Below are 21135 nucleotides of genomic sequence, written 5' to 3' on the forward strand. Positions count from 1 at the left end.
ACCTGTCCATGAATTAATTAAATGTTGTCATTAACTTTCCAGAAATACCAGATCTCGAGCTTGCAGATGATCTAAAGAAGACTGTGACCATCAGGGCTGGAGCCTCCTTGCGCCTGATGGTGTCTGTATCTGGAAGACCACCTCCTGTCATCACGTGGAGCAAGCAGGGCATTGACCTTGCAAACCGGGCAATTATTGACACCACTGAGAGCTACTCATTGCTAATAGTGGACAAAGTGAATCGGTACGATGCTGGAAAATACACAATTGAAGCTGAAAACCAATCTGGCAAGAAATCAGCAACAGTCCTTGTTAAAGTCTATGGTAAGCATTTTACTTAAAATTGGCTTTATAGCCAATTGGCTTTATAGCCAATGAGTAGATCCTCTAAAACAGTATACCTTGACCTATGATTGATCACCTCTCTAGAGAGGAACTATGTTGATTATATTTCCCCAAGGGGAAAAAAAAAAAAAAAAAAGCTATCAGGCAAATAGGAAATATGAATCTTTCATTCTGTTTTTCAGATACTCCTGGTCCCTGTCCTTCAGTGAAAGTTAAGGAAGTATCAAGAGATTCTGTGACTATAACTTGGGAAATTCCCACAATTGATGGTGGAGCTCCCGTCAACAATTACATTATTGAGAAGCGTGAAGCTGCCATGAGAGCATTCAAAACAGTAACTACCAAATGCAGCAAGACACTTTACCGAATTTCTGGGCTTGTAGAAGGAACCATGTACTATTTCAGAGTGCTGCCAGAAAATATTTATGGCATTGGAGAACCTTGTGAAACATCTGATGCAGTACTGGTCTCAGAAGTGCCTTTGGTGCCTACAAAGCTAGAGGTGGTCGATGTCACCAAATCCACTGTTACCCTTGCCTGGGAAAAACCACTCTATGATGGTGGTAGCCGACTCACTGGTTATGTTCTTGAAGCCTGCAAAGCTGGAACAGAGAGATGGATGAAGGTTGTCACCTTAAAACCCACAGTCCTAGAGCACACCATTATTTCTTTAAATGAAGGTGAACAATACTTATTTAGAGTGAGGGCACAAAATGAGAAAGGTGTATCAGAACCAAGAGAGATTGTCACAGCCGTGACTGTACAAGACCTCAGAGGTATGTACCAAATAGCCAAAAAATAACAATAATAGTAAAGTAAAACGAAAACATTCAGAATTCATAATACTATATAAAAATAGTGCTTAAGAATAAATGCCTGCTTTCTTTCCCACAGTGTTGCCAACAATCGATCTTTCCACAATGCCTCAGAAAACCATCCATGTCCCAGCTGGCAGACCAGTAGAGCTGGTGATACCTATCACTGGCCGTCCACCTCCTGCTGCTTCCTGGTTCTTTGCTGGTTCTAAACTGAGAGAATCAGAGCGTGTCACAGTTGAAACTCATACTAAAGTAGCTAAATTAACCATCCGTGAAACCACTATCAGAGATACTGGAGAATACACACTTGAATTGAAGAATGTTACTGGAACTACTTCAGAGACCATTAAAGTTATCATTCTTGGTAAGGATGTGTGACAAAGATACAAGCAAGTTGTTGATATTCAGTCACCCAATTTTGATTTGAAGTAAAAATTAATTTCCTGGATTTCTTCTCTTTCATAGACAAGCCTGGTCCACCAACAGGACCTATTAAGATTGAAGAAATTGATGCTACATCAATTACCATTTCCTGGGAACCACCTGAATTGGACGGTGGTGCTCCATTGAGTGGTTATGTGGTAGAACAACGTGATGCGCATCGTCCAGGATGGCTGCCCATTTCTGAATCAGTGACTAGGTCCACATTTAAGTTTACCCGACTCATTGAAGGAAATGAGTATGTGTTCCGTGTGGCTGCAACAAACCGCTTTGGGATTGGCTCTTACTTGCAGTCTGAGGTCATAGAATGTCGCAGCAGCATCAGTAAGTCCACAGATCCTTCCACCACTCTCCCTACCTCTGATTCTGAATGTTAACAAAAAATAATTTGTTTTTAATATGTCCTAATGTAAATAAAAATAGGTCACAAAATTAACCCTGTGGTCTTTCTAAGGTTTCTAAACCTCCTTTTTTCAGAGGTTTCCAAACACTTAGGCTTGATTTTTTTAAATATCTGCACTCTTAGAAGAGGAGGGAGTTAGGAAGAAAAGAGAGAAGGGAAGGAGAAAGAGAGGGAAGGAGGGAGGACTGGCAATGTTATAGCAAGAAAAAAATACAGAGTGCATGTTTAATAAATGTCTACAGAATTAAAGAAAACAAGGAACAGCAAGAAAAGTACAAAATTAAACCTCAGCACCATGCAATATACCCATGTAACAAACCTGCACATGTACCCTAAACCTAAAAGTCAAAAAAACTAATACATTTAATTAAATGATTTAAATTAAAATTTACAAATAGTACAAAAGTGAAACTATTGGAAATATAGTCACGTATCTATCTTTTTAAAAAACTACCAACCAAAACCTAAGGCACACACAAATATATGAGTCATTGTTTTATTCATAAGTTAAACTCTGTCTTGCTGCAGGTATTCCTGGACCCCCAGAAACATTACAGATACTTGATGTTTCCCGTGATGGCATGACACTTACTTGGTACCCGCCAGAGGATGACGGTGGCTCCCAAGTGACTGGATATATTGTGGAGCGCAAAGAAGTGAGAGCAGATCGATGGGTTCGTGTAAATAAAGTACCTGTGACGATGACACGGTACCGCTCCACTGGCCTTATTGAAGGCTTAGAATATGAACACCGTGTCACAGCCATTAATGCAAGAGGGTCTGGAAAACCAAGTCGTCCTTCCAAACCCATCGTTGCCATGGATCCAATTGGTAAGCACATTTTGTATCAGTCAAGTTTATTGGGTTATAATTTATAGGTGGGAAGATTCGCCTTTTTGAAGAATATAGTTCTATCACTTTTGAAAAATGTACTGTTTTGTAATCACCATCACAAACAAAATGTGAAATATTTTTATTACCCAGGAAAGTTTGCTTGCATCCTTTTGTAATCAGTCCCTTCCCCACCCCAGCCACCAGCAACTTCTGGCAAATAATTTTTTAATATTCTTCTATTGAGTCGATTTCTTCCTCGTTAAGATTCATAATATATGCTTTCTATCACAGTTAAAATTTTAAAACAATATTTTTGAAAGCACTTTAAAAAACTGCTGATAAATATAAGATAATAATAGTGATTACAAATAAAGCACATTTAAAGAAAGGAAAATACAAAAACCTTGGCTCACTGCAACCTCTGCCTCCCAGGTTGAAGCAATTCCTCTGCCTCAGTCTCCTGAGTAGCTGGGATTACAGGTGCCCGCCACCATGTGCAGCTATTTTTTGTATTTTTGGTAGAGACAGGGTTTCACAATGTTGGTCAGGGTGGTCTTGAACTCCTGACCTCAGGCCTCCCAAAGTGCTGTGATTACAGGCATAAGCCCCTATGCCCAGCCATGAATAAAATTTTCACAAGACAAAAAACAGTCTAATGTTAACAGTCCGTTTCAACAACTCATTGAATTTGTTAGGTGGCACAGTTAATTTTCAACTTTGCAGCAACTTTAACCAGTGTATTGTCTTATTCTTATTCCCAGCTCCTCCAGGAAAGCCACAAAACCCAAGAGTTACTGATACAACAAGGACATCAGTCTCCCTGGCCTGGAGTGTTCCAGAAGATGAAGGAGGATCTAAAGTCACAGGCTACTTGATTGAAATGCAAAAAGTAGATCAACATGAATGGACCAAGTGTAACACCACCCCAACCAAGATTCGAGAGTATACTCTAACACATCTACCTCAGGGCGCAGAATACAGATTCCGCGTCCTAGCTTGTAATGCTGGTGGACCTGGTGAGCCTGCTGAGGTACCAGGAACAGTCAAAGTCACTGAAATGCTTGGTGAGACACATGATCATTTATTTTCTGCAATAATTGCCATAGACTTACTTCTTACTCCGCCCCCCAACTCCAAATGCTAAATTGAAATCCTACCTTTTTTTTCAGAATATCCTGATTATGAACTTGATGAAAGATACCAGGAAGTTATCTTTGTAAGGCAAGGTGGAGTCATCAGACTTACCATACCAATCAAAGGAAAACCATTCCCAATATGTAAATGGACCAAGGAAGGCCAGGATGTTAGTAAGCGTGCCATGATTGCAACATCTGATACACACACTGAGCTTGTGATCAAAGAAGCAGACAGGGGTGATTCTGGCACTTATGACCTGGTTCTAGAAAATAAATGTGGCAAGAAGACTGTCTACATCAAGGTCAAAGTGATAGGAAGCCCTGACAGTCCAGAAGGACCACTGGAATATGATGACATTCAAGCCCGCTCTGTGAGGGTCAGCTGGAGGCCTCCTGCTGATGATGGTGGTGCCGACATCTTAGGCTACATCCTCGAGAGACGAGAAGTGCCTAAAGCTGCCTGGTATACCATTGATTCCAGAGTCCGAGGTACATCTCTGGTGGTAAAAGGCCTCAAAGAGAATGTGGAATACCATTTCCGTGTTTCAGCAGAAAACCAGTTTGGCATAAGCAAACCCTTGAAATCAGAGGAACCAGTCATACCAAAAACACCACTGAGTAAGTGCCCTTTCAACCACAAAATTATAAACATTATTTCAGCATGATTCAGTTTTTAAATGAAAGTCATTGGCTTACAAGACTTGGAACTGTACTCTAACACATGTGTGTTTTCCACTTATATTTATAGATCCTCCAGAACCTCCAAGCAATCCTCCAGAAGTACTCGATGTAACCAAGAGTTCTGTTAGCCTGTCCTGGTCCAGGCCCAAAGACGATGGTGGTTCTCGAGTCACAGGCTACTACATAGAACGCAAAGAGACATCCACTGACAAGTGGGTCAGACACAACAAGACTCAGATCACCACGACGATGTACACTGTCACGGGGCTTGTTCCTGATGCTGAGTATCAGTTCCGCATCATTGCACAGAATGATGTTGGTCTCAGCGAGACCAGCCCTGCTTCTGAACCAGTTGTTTGCAAAGATCCGTTTGGTAAGGAATTCAGAAGGGGTTAAAATTAAAGAAGCAAGCCATGTTTGGTTCTTTTATTTCACCAGAATAGCTGATCCCCTTTTCATTATTTTTAAATATTTCAGATAAACCAAGCCAACCAGGGGAGCTTGAGATTCTTTCAATATCCAAAGATAGTGTCACTCTACAGTGGGAGAAACCTGAATGTGATGGTGGCAAAGAAATTCTTGGATACTGGGTTGAATATAGACAGTCTGGAGACAGTGCCTGGAAAAAGAGCAATAAAGAACGTATCAAGGACAAGCAATTCACAATAGGAGGTTTGCTGGAATCTACTGAATATGAATTCAGGGTTTTTGCTGAGAATGAGACAGGGCTGAGCAGACCTCGAAGAACTGCTATGTCTATAAAGACTAAACTCACATGTAAGTAGACTTTAGTTCTCTACTTCATCGATTTACAAACTAAACAAGTTAAAGCTAATTCTCCCTCTATACTAAGTAGAACTTGGAAAGCTTTAATGGAGAGCAAGTGTTTAGAAAGAAAAGCAAGTGCACACACAGGGAATATGATAAGTTCTATAGGAAACCATTCTAAGCACATAACCTCAGCAGGAGATGTTAGATGCAGTGAACTGAGCACTTTCCTTGAGCAATTCCCTCTAATGCAATGGTTTCTTTTTTTAAATATTTCCCAACAATATTTGAAAGGTCAACAATTGTATGTCACTTCTTTGAACCTATGTAAGGGCAAAAATACTACAGAATTATACAGAGAATTTATAGTCCCTCAAAAGCCTATACATTATTAATGCCCTTCCAATCATAAAGAAGAAAAGTCACTCTGCATAAAATGGGACAATATGCTCACTGAATCCCTATTTACCATATGATCGTAGGAAAATCAATTCAAAGGGTTTTGAAGAATTAGGCTAATATGTAAATCATGGTATCTCTCAGTAAATAAGGTAAATTCATTCCTGATATATAAGGACAAAGGATTATAGATTGAGTAGTGACAATCACTTAATATTATCTTTCACATTGTTCAGCTGGAGAGGCCCCAGGAATACGCAAAGAAATGAAGGATGTTACCACCAAATTGGGTGAAGCTGCTCAACTCTCATGCCAGATTGTTGGAAGGCCTCTGCCTGACATTAAATGGTACAGATTTGGTAAAGAGCTTATACAAAGCCGGAAATACAAAATGTCTTCAGATGGACGCACACACACTCTTACAGTAATGACAGAGGAACAGGAAGATGAAGGTGTTTATACCTGCATAGCCACCAATGAGGTTGGAGAAGTAGAAACCAGTAGTAAGCTTCTCCTGCAAGCAACACCACAGTTCCATCCTGGTTACCCACTGAAAGAGAAATATTATGGAGCTGTGGGTTCTACACTTCGGCTTCATGTTATGTACATTGGTCGTCCAGTACCTGCCATGACTTGGTTCCACGGTCAGAAACTTTTGCAAAACTCAGAAAACATTACTATTGAAAACACTGAGCACTATACTCATCTTGTCATGAAGAATGTCCAACGTAAGACTCATGCTGGCAAATACAAAGTCCAGCTCAGCAATGTTTTTGGAACTGTTGATGCCATCCTTGATGTGGAAATACAAGGTATTTTTATTTTTATTTTCAGTGCTTTTTTATTTTTAAAGAGAAACTCTCAAAAACACACTATGAAAACCACTACAATTGTATTTTCCCAACAGATAAACCAGACAAACCTACAGGACCAATTGTGATCGAAGCTTTATTGAAGAACTCTGCAGTGATCAGCTGGAAACCACCTGTAGATGATGGAGGCTCCTGGATCACCAACTATGTGGTGGAAAAATGTGAGGCCAAGGAGGGGGCTGAATGGCAATTGGTGTCTTCAGCCATCTCAGTGACAACCTGTAGAATTGTGAACCTCACAGAAAATGCTGGCTATTACTTCCGGGTTTCAGCTCAGAACACTTTTGGCATCAGTGACCCTCTAGAAGTGTCCTCAGTTGTGATCATTAAGAGTCCATTTGGTAAGTACAACCTGATTTCTATATCTTCCTATGGCAAAGTTCCATCTTTGCATAAAATTCTTTTAAACAGAAAGAAATTTTGAAAGGAAATAACAAAGATTCAGATAAAGTACAAGTGCCTTTTCTTTTACTTTAATTGAATGTTTGCATATCTAAAAGGAGAAATATATATCCTAACCCCTTTTTAAAAATAGAACTTTGGTTTTTGATATGTCTTAGTATAAAGTAACCAATTTCATTTTTCTGGAATAGCTATTTTTAATAAAATTTTGGACTCATTCTTTTTTTAAAAAAATTAGCTTTAATAAAGTTGCTTGCTTCATCTCATGACTCAAATCTTTTGTTTTGTTTTGTTTTTAATAGAAAAGCCAGGTGCTCCTGGCAAACCAACTATTACTGCTGTCACAAAAGATTCTTGTGTTGTGGCTTGGAAGCCACCTGCCAGTGATGGAGGTGCAAAGATTAGAAATTACTACCTTCAGAAGCGCGAGAAGAAGCAGAATAAATGGATTTCTGTGACAACAGAAGAAATTCGAGAAACTGTCTTTTCAGTGACAAACCTTATTGAAGGTCTTGAATATGAGTTCCGTGTGAAATGTGAAAATCTAGGTGGGGAAAGTGAATGGAGTGAAATATCAGAACCTGTCACTCCCAAATCAGATGTCCCAATTCAGGCACCACACTTTAAAGAGGAACTGAGAAATCTAAATGTCAGATATCAGAGTAATGCTACTTTGGTCTGCAAAGTGACTGGTCATCCAAAACCTATCGTGAAATGGTACAGACAAGGCAAAGAAATCATTGCAGATGGATTAAAATATAGGATTCAAGAATTTAAGGGTGGCTACCACCAGCTCATCATTGCAAGTGTCACAGATGATGATGCCACAGTTTATCAAGTCAGAGCTACCAACCAAGGGGGATCTGTGTCTGGCACTGCCTCCTTGGAAGTGGAAGGTAAAAATAAATTGTTTATCATCAATTTGAGGCTAGATGAGTTACTAACTTGGGGGTGGGGGTTATTGCACTTAGATGTTATTAGGTGGTGTTGCTAAATTATATTCTTATGTTTTTCTGATACAGTTCCAGCTAAGATACACCTACCTAAAACTCTTGAAGGCATGGGAGCAGTTCATGCTCTCCGAGGTGAAGTGGTCAGCATCAAGATTCCTTTCAGTGGCAAACCAGATCCTGTGATCACCTGGCAGAAAGGACAAGATCTCATTGACAATAATGGCCACTACCAAGTTATTGTCACAAGATCCTTCACATCACTTGTTTTCCCCAATGGGGTAGAGAGAAAAGATGCTGGTTTCTATGTAGTCTGTGCTAAAAACCGATTTGGAATTGATCAGAAGACAGTTGAACTGGATGTGGCTGATGTTCCTGACCCACCCAGAGGAGTCAAAGTTAGTGATGTCTCACGAGATTCTGTCAACTTAACGTGGACTGAGCCAGCCTCTGATGGTGGCAGCAAAATCACCAACTACATTGTTGAAAAATGTGCAACTACTGCAGAAAGATGGCTCCGTGTAGGACAGGCCCGAGAAACACGTTATACCGTGATCAACTTATTTGGAAAAACAAGTTACCAGTTCCGTGTAATTGCTGAAAATAAATTTGGTCTGAGCAAGCCTTCTGAGCCTTCAGAACCAACCATAACCAAAGAAGATAAGACCAGAGCTATGAACTATGATGAAGAGGTAGATGAAACCAGGGAAGTCTCCATGACTAAAGCATCTCACTCTTCAACCAAGGAACTCTATGAAAAATATATGATTGCTGAAGATCTTGGGCGTGGTGAGTTTGGAATTGTCCATCGTTGTGTTGAAACATCCTCAAAGAAGACGTACATGGCCAAATTTGTTAAAGTCAAAGGGACTGATCAGGTTTTGGTAAAGAAGGAAATTTCCATTCTGAACATTGCTAGGCATAGAAACATCTTATACCTCCATGAATCCTTTGAAAGCATGGAAGAATTAGTTATGATCTTTGAGTTTATATCAGGACTTGACATATTTGAGCGCATTAACACAAGTGCTTTTGAACTTAATGAAAGAGAAATTGTAAGTTATGTTCGCCAGGTCTGTGAAGCACTTGAGTTCTTACACAGTCATAATATTGGACACTTTGACATTAGACCGGAAAATATCATTTACCAAACCAGAAGAAGCTCTATCATTAAGATCATAGAATTTGGTCAAGCCCGTCAACTGAAACCAGGGGACAACTTCAGGCTTCTATTCACTGCCCCAGAATACTATGCACCTGAAGTCCACCAGCATGATGTTGTCAGCACAGCCACAGACATGTGGTCACTTGGAACATTGGTATATGTGCTATTGAGTGGTATCAACCCATTCCTGGCTGAAACTAACCAACAGATCATTGAGAATATCATGAATGCTGAATATACTTTCGATGAAGAAGCATTCAAAGAGATTAGCCTTGAAGCCATGGATTTTGTTGACCGGCTGTTGGTAAAAGAGAGAAAGTCTCGCATGACAGCATCGGAGGCTCTCCAGCACCCATGGTTAAAGCAGAAGATAGAAAGAGTCAGTACTAAAGTTATCAGAACATTAAAACACCGGCGTTATTACCACACCCTGATCAAGAAAGACCTCAACATGGTTGTGTCAGCAGCCCGGATCTCCTGTGGTGGTGCAATTCGATCTCAGAGGGGAGTGAGTGTTGCTAAAGTCAAAGTAGCATCCATTGAAATTGGCCCAATTTCTGGGCAGATAATGCATGCAGTTGGTGAAGAAGGAGGACATGTCAAATACATATGCAAAATTGAAAATTATGATCAGTCTACTCAAGTGACCTGGTACTTTGGGGTCCGACAGCTGGAGAACAGTGAGAAATATGAAATCACCTATGAAGATGGAGTGGCCACTCTCTATGTCAAAGACATTACCAAATTCGATGATGGTACCTACAGATGCAAAGTAGTCAATGACTATGGTGAAGACAGTTCTTATGCAGAGCTATTTGTTAAAGGTGTGAGAGAAGTTTATGACTATTACTGCCGTAGAACCATGAAGAAAATTAAGCGCAGAACAGACACAATGAGACTCCTGGAAAGGCCACCAGAATTTACCCTGCCTCTCTATAATAAGACAGCTTATGTAGGTGAAAATGTCCGGTTTGGAGTAACTATAACTGTCCACCCAGAGCCTCGTGTAACATGGTATAAATCAGGTCAGAAAATCAAACCAGGTGATGATGACAAGAAGTACACATTTGAGTCAGACAAGGGTCTTTACCAATTAACGATCAACAGTGTCACTATAGATGATGACGCTGAATATACTATTGTGGCAAGGAACAAATATGGTGAAGACAGCTGTAAAGCAAAGCTGACGGTAACCCTACACCCACCTCCAACAGACAGCACCTTAAGACCCATGTTCAAAAGGTTACTGGCAAATGCAGAATGCCAAGAAGGCCAAAGTGTCTGCTTTGAGATCAGAGTGTCTGGCATCCCCCCACCAACATTAAAATGGGAGAAAGATGGTCAGCCACTGTCCCTCGGGCCTAACATTGACATTATTCATGAAGGTTTGGATTATTATGCTCTGCACATCAGGGACACTTTGCCTGAAGACACGGGTTATTATAGAGTCACAGCCACTAACACAGCTGGGTCCACCAGCTGCCAGGCTCACCTACAAGTGGAACGCCTGAGGTACAAGAAACAGGAATTCAAGAGTAAGGAGGAGCGTGAGCGACACGTACAAAGACAAATTGACAAAACCCTCAGAATGGCTGAAATTCTTTCTGGAACTGAGAGTGTGCCACTGACACAGGTAGCTAAAGAGGCTCTGAGAGAAGCTGCTGTCCTTTACAAACCAGCTGTAAGCACCAAGACCGTGAAAGGGGAATTCAGACTTGAGACGGAAGAAAAGAAGGAAGAGAGAAAACTCCGGATGCCTTATGATGTACCAGAGCCACGCAAGTACAAGCAGACTACCATAGAAGAAGACCAACGCATCAAGCAGTTCGTGCCCATGTCTGACATGAAATGGTATAAAAAGATACGTGATCAATATGAAATGCCTGGGAAACTTGACAGACTTGTACAGAAACGACCCAAGCGCATCCGCCTTTCAAGATGGGAACAGTTCTATGTGATGCCTCTTCCACGCATTACAGATCAATACAGACCTAAATGGCGTATTCCTAAACTGTCCCAAGATGATCTTGAGATAGTGAGACCAGCCCGCCGGCGTACACCTTCTCCTGATTATGACTTCTATTACCGACCTAGAAGACGTTCTCTTGGGGACATCTCTGATGAAGAATTACTCCTCCCCATTGATGACTACTTAGCAATGAAAAGAACAGAGGAAGAGAGGCTGCGTCTTGAAGAAGAGCTTGAGTTAGGTTTTTCAGCTTCACCCCCAAGCCGAAGCCCTCCACGCTTTGAGCTTTCTAGCCTACGTTACTCTTCACCACAACCTCATGTCAAGGTGGAAGAAACAAGAAAAGACTTCAGATATTCAACCTATCACATCCCAACAAAGGCTGAAACTAGTACAAGTTATGCAGAACTGCGGGAAAGGCATGCCCAGGCATCATACAGACAGCCAAAGCAACGGCAAAGAATCATGGCTGAGAAGGAGGATGAAGAGTTGCTTCTCCCAGTTATGGCCACTCAGCGTCTCTCAGAATACAAAAGTGAACTTGACCACATGTCAAAGGAGGAAAAGTCTAGAAAGAAATCAAGGCGGCAAAGAGAAGTAACAGAAATAACAGAAATTGAGGAAGAATATGAAATCTCAAAACATACTCAAAGAGAATCATCCTCATCCGCATCTAGACTACTGAGACGACGGCGCTCTTTGTCTCCAACTTACATTGAGTTAATGAGGCCAGTGTCCGAGCTGATCCGGTCACATCCACAGCCAGCTGAAGAATATGAAGATGACACAGAAAGAAGGTCCCCCACTCCAGAGAGAACTCGTCCACGATCCCCCAGCCCTGTGTCTAGTGAGAGATCACTCTCGAGATTTGAGAGGTCTGCAAGATTTGATATCTTTTCCAGGTATGAGTCCATGAAAGCTGCTTTAAAAACTCAGAAGACATCAGAAAGGAAGTATGAAGTTTTGAGTCAGCAGCCTTTCACGCTGGACCATGCCCCTCGAATCACATTGAGAATGCGCTCACACAGGGTACCATGTGGCCAAAATACACGTTTTATCTTAAATGTTCAGTCTAAGCCAACTGCCGAAGTTAAATGGTACCACAATGGTGTGGAACTCCAAGAGAGCAGTAAGATTCATTACACAAATACAAGTGGAGTCCTGACTCTGGAAATTCTGGACTGTCATATTGATGACAGTGGAACCTACCGTGCTGTGTGCACCAACTACAAGGGTGAAGCTTCTGATTATGCAACATTGGATGTAACAGGAGGGGATTATACCACCTATGCTTCCCAGCGCAGAGACGAAGAAGTTCCCAGATCTGTTTTCCCTGAGCTAACAAGAACAGAGGCATATGCTGTTTCATCATTTAAGAAAACGTCTGAGATGGAAGCTGCTTCTTCTGTCAGGGAAGTGAAATCACAGATGACAGAGACAAGGGAAAGTCTCTCCTCATATGAACGCTACGCATCTGCAGAAACGAAAAGTGCTGCAATAGAAGAAAAGTCACTGGAAGAAAAATCCACAACCAGAAAGACCAAGTCGACTTTGGCGGCAAGAATTCTAACAAAGCCACGGTCCATGACCGTCCATGAAGGCGAGTCTGCAAGGTTTTCTTGTGACACCGATGGTGAGCCAGTACCAACTGTGACCTGGCTACGTGGAAGACAAGTGCTAAGTACTTCTGCCCGCCACCAAGTGACCACCACCAAGTATAAATCAACCTTTGAGATATCTTCAGTGCAGGCTTCTGATGAGGGCAATTACAGCGTGGTGGTAGAAAACAGTGAGGGGAAACAAGAAGCACAGTTCAGTCTGACTGTTCAAAAAGCCAGGGTAACTGAAAAGGCTGTGACGTCACCACCAAGAGTCAAATCTCCAGAGCCTCAGGTGAAATCCCCAGAAGCAGTTAAGTCTCCAAAACGAGTGAAATCTCCAGAAGTTTCTCAGCCCAAAGCCGTATCACCCACAGAGACAAAACCAACACCAACGGAGAAAGTTCAGCACCTCCCAGTCTCTGCCCCACCAAAGATTACTCAGGTCCTGAAAGCAGAAGCTTCTAAAGAGATTGCAAAGCTGACCTGTGCGGTTGAAAGCAGTGTATTAAGTGCAAAAGAGGTCACCTGGTATAAAGATGGCAAGAAACTGAAGGAAAATGGGCATTTCCAGTTTCATTATTCGGCAGATGGTACCTATGAGCTCAAAATCCATAACCTCACTGAATCTGATCAGGGAGAATATGTTTGTGAGGTTTCTGGTGAAGGTGGAACTTCTAAAACCAACTTCCAGTTTATGGGGCAAGCCTTTAAGAGTATCCATGAGAAGGTATCAAAAATATCAGAAACTAAGAAATCAGATCAGAAAACCGCTGAGTCAACCATAACCAGGAAAACTGAACCAAAAGCTCCTGAACCAATTTCCTCAAAACCAGTAATTGTTACTGGGTTGCAGGATACAACTGTTTCTTCAGACAGTGTTGCTAAATTTGCAGTTAAGGCTACTGGAGAACCCCAGCCAACTGTCATCTGGACAAAGGATGGAAAGGTAACCAGTTCTTAAATGTCTCTTACTTTCATCTTCTAAAATTTAACCTCTCCCTTAATCCCCCATTCAAAGAAAGCTTAAAATGAAATCACTTTTTAAAATGCAAATCATTTGCATTCTACAGGCTATTATACAAGGAGGTAAATATAAACTTTCTGAAGACAAGGGAGCGTTCCTCTTAGAAATTCATAAGACTGATGCTTCTGACAGTGGACTTTATACTTGTACAGTAAAAAATTCAGCCGGATCTGTGTCCTCTAGCTGCAAATTAACAATAAAAGGTAGGTTGGCTTTTGTTTTCACCAACATTTTTTCAGAATATAATATTATGAAAATATTTTCAGACATCTTCCCTTATACACACATACAAGAAAGTATTAAAATTATTTTCCTAGTTCCAGAATGCCATTTATACACCAATGTAGAAACACACAAATTTGAAGTTAGCATATGCTTTTCTGTGAGCATAAAAAGCATTTACTAAGTTCCTTATTATATGTGGTATTATATAAGATTCTATAACGTCAGCCCTTGCCCCCAGGAATATTTAAGAATAAAGTGAGTTAATATACAAAATGGTACTGCTTGCCTAAACCTTCACACTTGCTAATTTTCCAAAGTAGTACAAAGTTAATTAAAGACCTATTTCTGTTTTACCAATTAAAATTAGTTTGCTTTCATTTCAATCTTCTGAAAGATAATTTAATGTTTTGGTTATTCAAAATCTCCTAAATCCACATATCTCCTAAATCCTTTTCGAGACTTTTTTCCTTAAGCCATACAAATCATCTTTGGCTCAGTTTAGTTTAAGGAATCATTACACTGATCTCAAAAGTCACACATGACAATTTTCCAAAAGTGGAACTCAGAAAAGTATTAGGTATTACCTATATTGCATGAAGAAGTTGACTTTTTTGTTTGTATATTGTTCACATGGAGAATCTAGAAGAGTAAAAGGTAGGGGTCTCTTTCCAGTTAAGTTTGCCTTACAGAGGTTTCTTTTTTTAGCTATAAAAGATACTGAAGCACAGACAGTCTCTACACAAAAGTCTTCTGAAATTACATCTCAGAAGAAAGCTGTTGTTCAAGAGGAAATTTCCCAAAAAGCCCTAATGTCTGAAGAAACTAAGATGTCAGAGGTGAAATTTCAAGAAAAGTTAGCCCTCAAAGAGGAAGCATCAAAGGTTCTGATTTCTGAAGAAGTCAAGAAGTCAGCAGCAACCTCCCTGGAAAAATCCATTGTCCACGAGGAAATCACAAAAACATCACAAGCATCAGAAGAAATCAGAACTCATGCTGAGATTAAAGCATTTTCTACTCAGATGAGCATAACAGAAGGTCAAAGAGTGGTTTTAAAAGCCAATATTGCTGGTGCCACTGATGTGAAATGGGTACTGAATGGCATAGAGCTGACCAACTCTGAGGAGTACCGATACGGTGTCTCAGGCAGTGATCAGACCCTAACCATCAAGCAAGCCAGTCACAGAGATGAAGGAATCCTTACCTGCATAGGCAAAACCAGGGAAGGAATCGTCAAGTGTCAGTATGATTTGACACTGAGCAAAGAATTCTCAGATGCTCCAGCCTTCATCTCACAGCCTAAATCTCAAAATATTAATGAAGGACAAAATGTTCTCTTCACTTGTGAAATCAGTGGTGAGCCATCCCCTGAAATCGAATGGTTTAGAAACAACCTGCCAGTAAGTTTAATTATGAATATATTATTGAAAACTTAAATACCATGTCTTTCACATCTGAACAACTTCAACATTTCTTTTCTTTTTCCTTCATCTTAGATATCTATTTCTTCAAATGTCAGTGTAAGTCGTTCCAGAAATGTGTACTCTCTTGAAATCCGAAATGCATCAGTCAGCGACAGTGGAAAGTACACAATTAAGGCCAGAAATTTCCGTGGCCAGTGTTCAGCTACAGCTTCCTTAATGGTTCTTCGTAAGTATTTCCTTACCATTCTTCCTTATGCACTTAAGCCCTTTAGATGATTTTTTGCCTTCTTTCAAGCACAGAAAACTCTAAGAAGCCTTGTTAAATTCCCTGTGAAAGAGAGACAGCCATCCTATGTGAATTCCTTTTTGTAGTCAAACTTTCTTTATAGCTACATGGAAACTTGGATAGATTACATTTCAAAGTAAAGCTACCAACTTCCCTGTAACATTTATTTTCAGGATGCACAATATGTCAATTACTTTCTACATGACTAATCATTTTTCTCCTAGAAATTCCTAGCACCTGCATGTAATGTAATGGTAGAAATATAAGGATTCGTTTTTTGGAGACATTGAGCTAGCTCTTGACAAATGTATGTATATATGTATTTGCTTATGCTTCAACAGCAAATTGTTTGGGTTATGTTGCTGTGCGTGTGTTAAGTTTCCATTTCTGTAAGTCAGCGTCATATGTCACCAATTAACTAGATGTGTTTCATGTTCACTGTGTATCTGCTATGCTCCACAGCTCTAGTTGAAGAACCTTCCAAAGAGGTAGTATTGAGAACAAGTGGTGACACAAGCTTGCAAGGAAGCTTCTCGTCTCAGTCAGTCCAAATGTCTGCCTCCAAGCAGGAGGCCTCCTTCAGCAGTTTCAGCAGCAGCAGTGCTAGCAGCATGACTGAGATGAAATTTGCAAGCATGTCTGCCCAAAGCATGTCCTCTATGCAAGAGTCTTTTGTAGAAATGAGTTCCAGCAGCTTTATGGGAAAATCTAGCATGACACAACTGGAAAGCTCAACTAGTAAAATGCTTAAAGCAGGCATAAGAGGTGAGCAATAAAATTACTGGTAGTGGTAGCCAAGCCAAGTGGCATGGTGTAGTCTTTAGTATATGCAATTCAGTAGAAAGCAATATTTTTTTCAGTGATCCTAAGACTTTTTTGTCATTGTTCCATAAAGGAATTCCGCCTAAAATTGAAGCTCTTCCATCTGATATCAGCATTGATGAAGGCAAAGTTTTAACCGTAGCCTGTGCTTTCACGGGTGAGCCTACCCCAGAAGTAACATGGTCTTGTGGTGGAAGAAAAATTCACAATCAAGAACAACAGGGGAGGTTCCACATTGAAAACACAGATGACCTGACAACCCTGATCATCATGGATGTACAGAAACAAGATGGTGGACTTTATACTCTGAGTTTAGGGAATGAATTCGGATCTGACTCTGCCACCGTGAATATACATATTCGATCCATTTAAGAGGGCCTGTGCCCTTATACTCTACACTCATCCTTAACTTTTCACAAACATTTCACATGGACTAATCTTTCTGATCTGTAAATATTTAAAGAAAAAAAGTAGTTTTGTATCAACCTAAATGAGTCAAACTTCAAAAATATTCAATCTTTTCATATTGTTGACCTAAGAATATTATACATTTGCTAGTGACATGTACATACTGTATATAGCCGGATTAACGGTTATAAAGTTTTGTACCATTTATTTTATGACATTTTACAATGTAACTTTTGAAACTAACTGTTGGTAGGAGAAAGTTTCTTATGGAACGAATACCCTGCTCAACATTTAATCAATCTTTGTGCCTCAACATACTGTTGATGTCTAAGTATGCCTCAGTGGGTTGAGAAATTCCCCACTGAAGATGTCCTATCCACCTAACAGAGGATGATGCTGTGCATATCACTTGATATATGCACCAATACCTATCGAATCAGAAATGTAAGGCATTGGTGATGTTTGCATTTACCCTCCTGTAAGCAACACTTTAACGTCTTACATTTTCTCTGATGATGTCACACGAAATTATCATGACAAATATTACCAGAGCAAAGTGTAACGGCCAACACTTTGTTCGCTCCTTTTACACTGTCTCTGACTTAAAGAGTGCCTGGATAGCTTGGAAAAGTAACATCTCCTGGCCATCCCTTCAGTTAACCAAGCTATTCAAGTATTCCTATGCCAGAGCAGTGTCAGCTCTTGGAGGTCCCGGGGTGCAGCCAACGCCTTTGTGTGGTAGTTCTAAATTTTAATTGCACCTGAAAAACCTGGGCACCTAAGCAATGAGCCACAGCAAAAACTAAAGAACAACAACAAATAAAGCTGTCGTTAAATTTAAAACAACAATATTACTAACTGCCCACAATGTCAATTTGATGTAGTTCTTTTCATGCAAGTATAAATTCAATTGTTAGTTATAATTGTTGGACCTCCTTGAGATAGTAACAACAAAATAAAGCAAGCTATCTGCACCTCAAAATTTGTGGTTGGTTGTTTTCTGTGAAATTCCAGGGTGGGAAAGTATGCACCTTCATGTATCACAAAAACAATCATAGATAAGGCAACTCAAGTTCAAAACAGCCCATGCTAATAAGTTCTTTTAAGAAAATGTTTAAATTATTGTGTTAGATGTATTCAGCAATTTTGTTTTAAAAGCCTAGATATAGTACTTGTGGATATATTTATACCCAAAACTTTATCTTCTAAATATGTCAAGAAAAATATTTTAGGAGAGCTGATTCAACTCGGAATCAGCTGTGATTCAATATCTTTGATGGATTTTGAATATCTACAATTCACAATCTTTTGTGCCAAACACCACAGGGAACAATACAAAGATGATTAACATGGTATAGATCCTGTCACTCAAAGAGCATAGTGAACAGAAAATGACAACTTCAGGGAAAATGTCCCATTGTGCAACTGAATCCATATTGACTACTGCAGCTCCAAACTGACACAGAACAAATAAAGGACCTCAGAACTAAAGAACTTTCTTATTACCAAATCTAAATCAATTGTTTTAAAGGCATGGTAGAATTACACTATATGGAAGATTGACACTATTTTAAATTGTGTCATTCTACTATGCTTTTTAAACAACTGATCTAGACTTGGCAATAAAATAATGCCAAAAATATCTGTATTTGTCCACTTCAATTTGCTAATCATAAGCCTATGATGTTATTTGCCTGAATTGACCTCCTTAATGTAGGTACAGTGACCAAACCTGAAGCAAATGTACTGTCAATTTTCATTCTCCAGAGGAAGATTATGAGTCTTCATTAATTTATTCAGCAAGTTTTCTGTGTTAAGTCAGACTCCCTAAAAGCAAAGCCTGAGACAGGTATTCTTGTCTCAGTAATTCTTTGAGGGATTATTACTCTCAGGGAAAAAGGGCATGGGGCAGCCAGCAGATAAGGCAGAGGAAGAAAACTGAGCAAAAATGTGGTCTCAGCAGAAACCTCAGCCAGATCTCACAGGGAGCTTCAATTGTACCACAAAGTTGGTTCCATCTAGGAGCAAGGGGGCTAACCCTTGGTACCCCCTTACCAACCAGTCAATGGCTACAGGCTGTAAGCTGAGGAGCTGAGGAGGTATGGAAGAGGGAACTAACCTTCCCAAGTGAAGAGGAGTGCCTGTTGGCCAGGACAATTCTCTGTGGACTAGGGCAGCCAAACAGTCAACACTCAAGAAATGGATGGAAGAACACATTCCCTGGGGCATCTGAACAATGCCAAAAGAACCCACTACATCATCTTACAATGTTAAATGCCTATTCTTACCTTAAAATGAGAGGCAGGACTGGCTAGGTAATGCCTAAGGATGATTCCAGCCATGACATGCTAGTATTCTCACATATCCTATCTATGGTTATACAGTCTGCATTGATGAGAATTCCAAAACCGAAGACAGGATTTTGCACTTTCTGCAGTTGCAACTCCCGGGCTCTGAGATCAAATTTGGGCCTGGGAGAGTGGGGAGGTGGGGAGGGAGAGCAATCTGCCCAGTGAAAGACAGCAGCGTTAAAGGCGAAGTTTTACTTACTTTTGTGCCTTACCGAAAGCCCACTGTCTCTGAAAGCAGCATGGTGTGGCCACATGGATGCACTGGGGAAGTCAGAGGCACTCCAACAGAATGGCAAGAAGACCCTTTCCAGGCTCCTCAATCTTCTAGGAATTCCCTGCAAAAGACAGCATGTCCAAAAGTCAGGATTCCAAACATGAAACTCATGCTTATCCTGAGATTGTTAGTGATCCACAAGGTCCCCTGAGACTATGTCTATGTATATTTTTTAGATTTTATTTACAAAAATGCCAATGATTTTTAAAGTTTAAGAAATGCTGTCCTACATGTATCTAAGAGGTAGCAGCCTAGATAGATAAAATTTATGAAAATAGATTGGCCCATGGGTTTTTATTCGAAGTTATAAGAAGTGAAAATTTGGTCTTGTGCTTTTTGGTATCTCTAGAGTCAGTATTTCACTATCTCCGTTCCTTGGGATGCCTTTTAGTTCCCCCTAAAAAGAGGCAGTGATGAAGTCTACTATTGAAACCCCTACAAAGGTTCGATGCTCAAAATTTCCTTTCCTTCTACATCCAGGAGAGACTGCTGCCAATGAACCTTGTGGTTCCTGAACCAGCAGAGCCTCAAGGATGAATACTTCTTGCTATATGCAATAGGTACAAATTGTCTAAGTTATATAAGTCTCCAGGAATGTTGAGGGGACTCTGTTGGACACTAGTCTCAACCTTATGAAGGGATGTGGTACATGAATGAATGCAGTTTTTTGGTGTCAGCTGCCAGTTCTGAGACCATCATAATCAACTTTTAGCTTTTAGTCAGATGAGGGACACGAGTATTACTCGTTCTCCGACTTGCCAAGAAACTTGGCACACAGGCATAAGGCAGGCCAGCTGTTCCCCTTTCACTTCCACTTCCTGCCACAACCCAAAGAAGCCAGAGAGGAGGGATACCACCAGACCCATCAGGCCAAGACCAGGTGGGAGGCTGAGATGCTGTGTCCTAAAAAACTGAAGGACCACTAAGGGGAAGAGAATGAGACCCCTAATGAATATAACTACTGGAAGGAAAACTCAAAATAGAGAATACTGAGATCCAGGGTCTTTGAATAACATGCCCAGAGTCACATGGCTAGCAATAGAGCTGGAACAAGAGGCCAGGTCTCTGTTTATCAGTGTTGTCTTTCTACCCCTTCACCAAAAACCAAACCTGTTGGAGGGTGAGTGGGCAAGAGACAGTGCTTGCTTAGGGAGAAGAGGGCTCTGTTCCATTTTGAGCATCATTGTAGTTCCAGGACAGGGTCAACAGCAAAACGCCATCAGGTCACTTCCTGTAAAAAAAAAAAAAAAAAAGAAAAAAAGCCCCTCATTTCTAGTGTAGGGAATTCCTCTTCTCAGAATGCTCAGGCCAGAGATGCTGAACCCGTAACTAGCATCTACAATATAGTCAGGAAATAGGGTGCTTACCTGACCCAGTGTGTCACGTGAAGGGACAGCGATGGGAGAGCTTCCCAGAAACTACGCTACTGGGCCCTATGGTATTTACAGAAAATAATCTTTTCATCACTGCAGGAAGAAAGTATCCTAGCAAAACAATCTTCCTAATTCTTGGTGGCGGTTGAGACAGAGGGAAGCAGGCT

General features: G+C 40.6%; 1 protein-coding gene across 2 annotated transcripts in view; it reads left to right on the forward strand.

The window, feature by feature from the left end:
- Positions 1-17952, forward strand: part of TTN (titin) — a 270706-nt gene extending 252754 nt beyond the window's left edge. For both annotated transcript variants that reach the window (XM_064373293.1, XM_064373294.1), the window contains 18 exons: positions 43-324; positions 528-1121; positions 1240-1527; positions 1629-1928; positions 2536-2838; positions 3603-3905; positions 4011-4595; positions 4726-5031; positions 5136-5435; positions 6062-6637; positions 6733-7038; positions 7402-7995; positions 8122-13730; positions 13855-14011; positions 14739-15430; positions 15527-15680; positions 16203-16505; positions 16636-17952. In XM_064373293.1, coding sequence (XP_064229363.1) covers positions 43-324; positions 528-1121; positions 1240-1527; positions 1629-1928; positions 2536-2838; positions 3603-3905; positions 4011-4595; positions 4726-5031; positions 5136-5435; positions 6062-6637; positions 6733-7038; positions 7402-7995; positions 8122-13730; positions 13855-14011; positions 14739-15430; positions 15527-15680; positions 16203-16505; positions 16636-16934 — 11951 coding nt within the window. In that variant the 3' untranslated portion in view covers positions 16935-17952. The remainder of the gene's footprint in view (positions 1-42; positions 325-527; positions 1122-1239; positions 1528-1628; positions 1929-2535; positions 2839-3602; positions 3906-4010; positions 4596-4725; positions 5032-5135; positions 5436-6061; positions 6638-6732; positions 7039-7401; positions 7996-8121; positions 13731-13854; positions 14012-14738; positions 15431-15526; positions 15681-16202; positions 16506-16635) is intronic.
- The last annotated feature ends 3183 nt before the right edge of the window (positions 17953-21135 follow it).

This window comes from Aotus nancymaae, unplaced genomic scaffold (genome assembly GCF_030222135.1).
Source record: "Aotus nancymaae isolate 86718 unplaced genomic scaffold, 86718_ANA_hifiasm-v0.15.2.pri h1tg000008l, whole genome shotgun sequence".
In the NCBI taxonomy this organism is placed as follows: Eukaryota; Metazoa; Chordata; class Mammalia; order Primates; family Aotidae; genus Aotus; species Aotus nancymaae.